The following is a 9,200-nucleotide window of genomic DNA, read 5'->3' on the forward strand; positions in this document are numbered from 1 at the left end:
TAAATCAACGCCCTACGTGATCCTACATGAAAGTAGCAGATATACAAGCACGTTTCGAGCTGGCATATCTGCTACTTTAGCGACTTTTTTATTCTAATCCCGAAAAGTAACAGTTTTGGACGTATGAGGTTTCCAACCGACAGAGACGATATATATACAGCTTGCTGCTTAGCGGAAATGGAAATTCGAAGAAATATATTTTATGAAGTATTATAATACCTGACATTATAAGTTATCATAAAATGCTTTATCGTGTTATAATTATTGTTATAAAGCATTATGTATTAACATACGGTGTTATAAGGAGTTCATAATGCATTATAAGCATATTTATAATGCGTTATAAACATACAGTAGGATGCATAGCACGTGTTACCACAAAATCACACGTTTCTGAGCCATTTGCAACATTTCATACTTCTGCTACAGTTATGGCAGAGTTGTGCTGTACACGGCGTACAGTGGAGATATAGGCACTCTTTTCAGTCTTCTGAAACGGCTTCCTCTGGGAAATGCAATGATTTGAAGTACCACCAAAAACCCATATGGTTGACCGGAGTCCCCCAGGGCTCTAAACTAGTGTCTTTTCAGTTTTCTGTTATTGTGGGGAAAGCTTTTGCTGAAAATAGCAGATCGACAAGCTTGTGGATCTGCTATTTCCTGCGAAAGCTTTCCCCACAATGCAGATGTTGAGGTTTAAGTGATTAATAAAGGGCCAAAACGTGAAACAGGCATTTCTTTCTATAGAACAGCGGTTCTCAAACGTTTTCATGTCAAGGACCCCATAAATTGATAATGGATTTAGCCACGGACTCCCATCTGAAAATGCTAGGGACCCCCATAAGAGAACATTGTATTAAAATATTTTTTGAATAATATTATTATTATAATTATTTTTTTATAGCAGATCTACAAGCTCATAACGTGTCGCATTGTGACGTGTTTTGAGCTTTAAGATCGGCTATTTTGGAATAGCTGAAGCATAAAATAGTCTTAAAACAGATTTTTGATGCTACGTAAAATCTTTTTGTTTGGGACCCGCTGGAAGCCCCTCAAAGAGCCATTGGGGTCCCCAGACCCCACTTTGAGAACCACTGCTATAGAACAAGTGCAGCAACCTTTCTGCAGCAGGATGGCCTAATTGTTAAAGGAGCACTTCACCCATTTTCAACCTTTCCTCCCAATAATCGGTCCTTACTAATGCTTATTATCAGGAACAATTTCTGTCCACTCACTCTGGGTTTCATCGTTGGGATATGGACAGTTCAGAAACCTGCCTACCAATGACATCATCGATGGGGATTCCAAACAAATAGAAACTACAGCCTTTGCCGTTTTGTGCATAAAAAACCCCAAAGTAGACATCTTGTTTGAAATGACTAAACCTGCCTACTGATGATGTCATTGGTAGGCAGGTTTCTGAACTGTCCACAGCGCTCCTCTGAGACACAGAGTGAGTAGACAGAAATGGTGCCGTCTTAATAACGAGCATTAATGAGGACTAATTATAAGAAGAGAGGTTGACAATGGGTGCAGTGGCCCTTTAAGGGAAGCGACGTCCTTCTTTCCACCCACGTCGCCCCGTATTTCACCTCGACAGCAGGCGCTCCCAGCGCTTGCGCTTCTCCTCCAGCTTCTCCTCCAGGCACTTGATGAGAACCGGGTCCACTTTGGGGTCAAACTTGTTGGCGAACCAGTGGCCGTAGTTGAGCAGCCACCGGAGCTCCGCCGCGCCGTAGATGCAGACGCTGCGCATGTGCACGCCGGTGCACGGCGGGTACAGCGAGCCCTCCAGGTAGTTCCATTTGACCAGGCGCGTCTTGCTCTTCAGGTCCGTTATGTCCGGGTCCGAGCGGGGCACGTGGCCCGGCACGCCGGGGACGCGCACCACGGTGGCCCAGAAGTGCTCGTCGGGCGAATACGTGTCCGACGACCACGCCAGGAAGTCTTTTATGGCCTGGCTGCGGGCCACGTGGTCCACCAGTTCCCGGGACAGGACGAAGTAGGCACTCCCGATGAACACCTCGATGCCGTGCGGCGCCGCCTCCTTGGCGCGCGCGGTTTTGACGGGCAGTCTGCGGTACTCGTAAGGCACGTCCTTCAGCTCGTACTGGAAGCGGAAGCGCTGCTTCTTCAGCTCGCTGGGCCGGCTGGACTCCAGCATGTTGCTGCCGTTGAGGCGCTTCAGCTCCGCCACCAGCTCGAAGTTGGACCTGAGGACGGGAAACGCCACGGTTACGATCATAATATCGCCCGATCGCAATCGCTTGAGATAGTCGGAATCGTTATGCATACATCGTTTTTCCATTCATATTTATGAGTTCTTCTGCGCTATAGGCTGAGCTACAGGCGTGTTGTGAGTGTGGAGATCAGCTTATTCCGCAATGTTTTTAACTTTTTAAAGGTATAAATATAAACAATTAAACACACATTTTAACATTCAACATTTTTAAGTCATTAAAACAAAAAGTAATTATATTCAAAGTCAACAATTCACATAATATCTCATTTCAACAGAGTGGGTGACAATCTTCCTTTCAAGTTAATCAGCTTGTGTGTGTGTGTGTGTGTGTGTGTGTGTGTGTGTGTGTGTGTGTGTGTGTGCGTGCGTGCGTGCGTGCGTGCGTGCGTGCGTGCGTGCGTGCGTGCGTGCGTGCGTGCGTGCGTGCGTGCGTGCGTGCGTGCGTGCGTACGTGCGTGCGGTCAGTCCGTGTTATACCGCAGTTGCTTCCCAACCTTTTGTGGATGAGGGTTGATTATTAAATATATGGCCCTGCTTTGGCCATAGTACAGAATGTAACTTCATTATTGGTGCCGATCAGTGTCGGTCATTTCTTTGTAGATATTTAAAGTTATTTGTCAAATCTGCCCCGTGGGATTTTTCTTTACAAAGAAAAGGCAGAACAGAAATTTTGATTCATGCGTTCCAATTACAATTAAATCGTCAAACGTCAAATTGTCTAGATGACAATCAATCACCTGAGAGGGAAGTCCTGCCCGCAGAGGTTAATGACGTACTTCCACTTGACCTCGGACGCCAGCAGGTCCGAGAGGCAGTTGAGGTCGGCGTTGAGCCGGGTGACGTGGGCGTACTCCACCGACTCCAGCTTGGAGGCGATCAGCAGGTTGGGGAAGCAGCGGGCGAGGTTCCTGATGGCCGCGACGAACGCCGGGGAGGACTTCCGGTCGTAGTGGACGCAGTAGACGTTGTGCGGCGCGTAGATGGCGCGGAGGATGCGCTCCACCATCGGCGCGTTCTTGTGCACCACCAGCGAGTAGGCCAGCGGGAAGCGGCGCTCCTCGTCCGACGCCGAGACGTCGGCGTAGCCCCTGTTTTTTTTGGGGTCAGGGACGTGCAGAGAACGTTAGCGGGGCAAGGGGCTGACATTTCTAAAAGGGCACTTTTGGTGAAAATACCGAAAATAGCCGATCTCCAAGCTCACAACGCGTCGCGCTGCTCACAATGCGGCGCACCGTGACGCATTGTGAGCTTGTGAGCTTTCAAATGGACGAAATGTATGTGGGGCTGAAGTGGTTAATGTATGTTTTGTAATAATAATCAAAATCTAAAAAGTAACTAGAAACTCAAGTTTTCAAATAATTGTAGTGGAGAAAAAGTACAATATTTGCCTCTGAGATAAAAAATACCTCAAAATTGTACTTGAGTAAATGTACTTAGTTACTTTACACCACTGATCAAGATTCAAGCCAATACTGGAGATTCAGGAGAGGTTGGAAAAAAGGCAATTCTCTTGAACGCTGCGTTCAGGTACGGCATGGAAAGGGGGCATTTTGCATTTCTTTCAAACTAGTAAGTGCTACGTTCATGGTCTGGAGAGGGCACTTTTACTGCAGAGTAAAAAAGGGCGGAGGCTCAAGCCCCCTTTGATGTCTACGTGTGTGCACGTGCCTGGTTTTGGCGAAACTCGGGCAGTCCGAGGTCAGAGAGACGACGCTCTCGTCGTCCAGGTCGACGATGACCTTCTTTCGTATCTCCAGGGCCTTTCCGATCTCGACGGGGTCCAGCTGGTAGACGGCGGTGCAGTTGATGCTGTTGTAGCGGTGCGCCTGGGCTCTGGACGCGGCGCCGCCGCCGCCGCTGGCGGTGATCCCATAGGGCTCGATGTAGAAGCTGTTCCGCACCGTCACCTTGACGTACACCACCCTGAGCAGACACACCAGCAGCAGCAACAGGGAGAACAGGAAGCACTTGTGTCGGAATTTATGGAAGGGTCCGCATCTTATTTTCATTCTGCAGGAGAGGGCAGAAGAGGAGGAAATAGAAAATAAATCACCATTTAGCTTGTAATATATCGTCGCTGTAGAGTGGAACATGTGTACGTCCAAAACTGTTACTTTTCAGGAAATGTTTTTATTTTTTTACCTGGGTTCCGATGGATCCAATGTAGTTATTATTCAGTCACAAGCTCTTGTTAACACTTTTTATTGGTTCAATATTTATAAAACGCAAAGACAGATTCAAACACATTCACTTTCACTTAATAGGAAGCTGCTTTTGGGTTAAAATTAATTACGGGAAAATAAATATAAAGAATATAAAGAAATATGGAGATATGAGGTTTCTGCCCAACAGCAACGATATATAAAGTTAGCTACACGTAATAGAAATATATATATTTTTAAATACAACTTAAGTTGAAACTCAATCAAGGAAAAGTGAGTCTGTATTTGTAAATGGATTAAGCATACAGCATATAGCCAATGAATAGCTGATGACAGAATCTTAATGCAATTTATTTTCTCCAGTTGTGAATGTGTGGCCCCATTGTCATCCTCCCGCGACCCCACTAGGGGTCCCGAAACATAGCTTGAGAACCTCTGCTCTATAGCGATGATAGAACCATTTAACAGTTATTTGAACAAACAAATATCACTTACTGAAGTACTGCAATTCATTTTGTTTGCAACACAGCTTGCATTGTCTAGTATGCAAAGTGGGATGGTTTGTGGCTTCTTAATATAGGACAACTCATTTGCTTTTTATGACAGCAAATATTTGGATACACAGTAAAATCCTGAGTGTTCATTTAACTCTCATAGGGAATCAAAATGGACCCTTATGGGTCTGTAGATCGATAAATGGAACCAAATGAACTTTGAATTGTAAGTTGCAGGCCTACCTTTGAAACATTAAGTATCTAATAGCAAGCACTCTAGTACTTTAGCTCTCAAGTACAAATTTGCAGTGGTGGAAAGTAACTAAGTACATGTACTCAAGTACAGTACTTACTTCAGTAGATTATTCAAAAAATAAAAAAAAGTTACTAGTTACTTTGTAGATGATTATTATCACAAAACATACATTACCCACTTCAGCCCTATACATTTGGGCCATTTGAAAATAGCAGATCTACAAGCTCACAATGTGTCGCTGCTATTTTCAAAAGATTTGTATGAATTTGAAAACGTAAAATGGAACAATTTGTATAATGAGCACTTTCTACTTTTGGTACTTTCTAAGTACATTTTGATGCCAATACTGTTGTACTTTTAATCAAGTAAATGTTGAATTCCAGACTTTTACTTGTTACAGAGTATGTCTATATTGCAGTATTGATATTTTTACTTAAGTAAAACCACTGCACTTTCAGTAATATTTGACCAGGAGTAAAGCAAGTACTGGAGTTACTTTGTCCACCACTGCCTACAGCTCAGTAAAAGAGACCACTGTGCAACATTTGGGGGGAAAAAAGGGGCAAAAGAAAAGAAACAGGAACTTACCTTGCACTCTAAAACTGTCTGTGGGATTCTGACAAGTGCCATCAAAAAGTTGTCCAGTCCCAACAGCAAAGTCGCCTAAAAACGACAAGACATGTTTTTTATCAGGTTTTTTTTGGCCAGATATCAGAGATAGAGGTGTTTAACTGTCATATGATGATAAAACACCAAACTCAGACATTTGTCTCTATTATTTCCTCATCAGATGGTGTGTAGCCTATCAGTAATAGACTCTAATCAGTCTACATAAAAAAGGACAACACAATATTGGAATTTTATCAACCTAATAAAGTCAGAAGAGCTGTTTTTTAAAGTTTAAATTACATCTTTTGGACGAAATAAAAAAGGAATCACAAAAGTCATGATGAAAGATAACGTGTTTGTCTTTTATTTCGAGGCTATAGCCTATATGAAGAGTAGCCTATAAAACATGGTTTCCCAAACAATGGGTCGGGACCCACGTTTGGGTCATGGAACAGTATTTATGGGATTTCATTTTCTTCAACCCGTTTGAAGAAAATGATATGATATATTTAATGAATAAAGTAAAACAATAAATCATAATAATTTCCATAAATAGGCTACATCTGAAAACGTCTAAGAAGCGCCAGGGCATTGCAAGCTTGTAGATCTGCTATTTTCACTAGTATCATTGGGTCCCGGGCAAAACGTCTTAAATTCTCTTTTGGGTCTTGAGCTGAAAAGTTTGGGAACCACTGATCTATAAAAGGTTGTGATGAAGACTTTACCAGCTTGGTGGAGAAGGTGCTGTAGTCATGAGTTCCCAGTTCATCAGTGATCCAGTGATCCAGTGATCAGTTCATGGTGATCAGATGCGTTGCGGAGCGGCTGATCCAGCAGGACGGCTGCTCTGGTCAGAAGAATCTTCGGACGCACGGAACGGATGGGTCTCATATGATGGAAATCCAGCGTTGCCAGATCTTGCGAGAGAAATAAGCAGAACCCGGTCGATGAAAATGATTCAAGCCCAAGAGTGTCGACTTACTGTACATGCAGTGGTGGAAGAACTAAGAAGTACTCACATTTTTTACTTACGTAAAAGTATTAATGTATTGGGGGGGAAAAGTGGCAAAATGTGGAATATTTTTTAAACATTTTAACAACACAAATCTTGTATGGGGGTCCCTGGCACAAACTATTTTCAGATGGGGGTCCGTGGACAAATACATATTCATTTTGGGGGGTCCTTGACATGAAAATGTTTGAGAACCACTGGTTTAAACAGGAAACAAAGCCCAAATAAGCAACAGCACTTTAGAAATAAGCCCCCCAAGCAACGCGCAACTAACAAATATTTAACAAGCAACTTTACAGAAAAACAAGCCCAAAGTCACTTATAATAAGCGGACATGGCAACACTGATGGAAACTCTCACTCCGTTTGCCCTGCCCACTTCACCCGCAGTTACACACACTATTGTTTCCCTGTGGAATCTCGTGTGTGCATTCGCTGCTGTCAGTAACAGATGCAGTGGTGGAAAAAGTATTCATTTTTTTCTCAAAACAATGACTTGGTATCTCAAAATAACATAATAGAATCTCAAAATAATTAGATATTTTCTCAAAATGACTGCTATAATAAAATGTATATTTTTTGTTATACCAAGTCAATATTTTATTTTAATAATTACAGGATACCCTCAGTGAAGTGGTTCTCAAACATTTTCATCAAATGTTTCAAAAATAGCAGATCTACAAGCTCAACGCTCAATGTGTCACATTGCCACCAGCAGTGGTGGACAGTAACGGAGTAAATGTACTTGAGTACTGTACTTGAGTACAGATTCTGAGGATCTGTACTTTAATGAGTATTAGATTTTTTTGATACTTATTACTCTTACTTGAATACATTTCCAAGACAAATATTTTACTTTTACTCGAGTAATTTTCTAGGAAGGCTATAAAGTACTGAGTACTTTTAAGAACACTCCATATCCACAACAATGTTTCGCCATGCAACTCCTTGCAACATGCAACTACTTGCAACATGCATCTACTTGCAACATGCAACTCCTTGCAACATGCAACTACTTGCAACATGCAACTACTTGCAACATGCAACTACTTGCAACCATTAACCCCAATGGCAGTTGCAAGGAGTTGCATTGGTGTGGTTGACCGTAAAACAGTTTTGTTGCAAGGAGTTGCGACTAGTTGCATTGGTGCGGTTTGGCCTTTAGGTTGGCTGTTTTTTTTCTTCCGTAAAATGCAATTGGCGTAACTTCTGCTCTCACACTAGCCGTGTTTCTGGCTTCCCCCTCCGCTCGCCGCTTTGTTACATCTTGTATGGGTGTATAGGAGTAAAAGTATTTAGTTCTGGTTCCTTAGTCATTTCTATGTTTTTATAGGTGTTTCTGGAGGCTTTGTATAACGTAGTGGTTCTACAAGCACATCAGTACATGCAGTGCTGCTGTGCTGGTTTCAGTGCCGAGTTACAGTACTTATCTGAAACAAGAGTTACAAGGTCCTATAAATTCATTGTGAAAACATTACAGCAATTCATTGATCTAAACATTAAGAAATGTACTTTTACTTTTACTTGTACTTTAAGTATTTTTCAAAGCATGTACTTTGGAATACTTAAGTATATTTAAAAGCAATGACTTTTTTACTCTTACTTGAGTAACATTTTGACTGAGCTACTTTTACTTATAGTGGAGTAAATTTGACCAAGGAGTTTCTGTACTCTTACTCAAGTACTGGGGTCGAGTACTTTGTCCACCTCTGGCCACCAGTTGTGAGCTTGTAGATTGGCTATTTTTGAATCGACTATAATACAGTAACTATAAATTGTTTCTCATTTTGCTGGGGCCCCCTGGAACCCTTTCAAGGACCCCCCACTTTGAGAACCGATGACACACAAGTATTTTCCTTGTTATTATTATTTTTATTTATGGAAGTGTAGGCCTAAATGTGCATTAATATCAAAAGCACTTTAAAATGGCAAATCTATTAATATACCTGAGATTTATCTCTACTTGTTAGTACAGGATGTGACGATTAATCATGAAATCTGATCTCTTATTCAACTTATTGTTTCCCCATAAAAACGTCGGTCTACTTTTCACTGAAACAAAAGTCCAGTACTGAGCCACAGCGACCTCTGCCGTCACAGATTTCAATGGGTGACCAATTTAGTTGTAACTCTGCTCCCTCTCTCGTGTGGGAGCTGTAATCATCAAATAGCTGCGGAAATAAGATCTCTCATCATACAAGGAGTTTATTACTAGTATACTAATCATTAGGCTACATCACATTCATTATAACAACGGACAAGTGAATGAAATTCAACTTTTTATTTTCAACAACAATAGAGGAACCTTTTAACAAAAGTCATATTACTAAATAACTTAAAGGGGAAATCCACCCATTTTCAATATTTAACTATGTCATTAATATAGCATAAAGGAGTTGTGTGGAAATAAGAAAAAAGTTCCCCCC

General features: G+C 42.0%; 1 protein-coding gene across 1 annotated transcript; it reads right to left on the reverse strand.

The window, feature by feature from the left end:
• Positions 1 to 105: 105 nt before the first annotated feature.
• On the reverse strand, positions 106 to 6,611 carry gcnt4a (glucosaminyl (N-acetyl) transferase 4a). The gene is made up of 5 exons (XM_084054476.1): positions 6,489 to 6,611; positions 5,743 to 5,817; positions 3,911 to 4,252; positions 2,980 to 3,330; positions 106 to 2,213 (listed from the first exon to the last, which is right to left on the reverse strand). Exons 3-5 carry the CDS (start codon positions 4,249 to 4,251, stop codon positions 1,589 to 1,591), a joined length of 1,317 nt encoding a protein of 438 aa, XP_083910602.1. The 5' UTR covers position 4,252; positions 5,743 to 5,817; positions 6,489 to 6,611; the 3' UTR covers positions 106 to 1,588.
• Between the last annotated feature and the right edge of the window lie 2,589 nt (positions 6,612 to 9,200).

The sequence above is a fragment of the Gymnoscopelus microlampas genome, assembly GCF_963454915.1.
Source record: "Gymnoscopelus microlampas genome assembly, chromosome: 4".
NCBI classification, from domain to species: domain Eukaryota; kingdom Metazoa; phylum Chordata; class Actinopteri; order Myctophiformes; family Myctophidae; genus Gymnoscopelus; species Gymnoscopelus microlampas.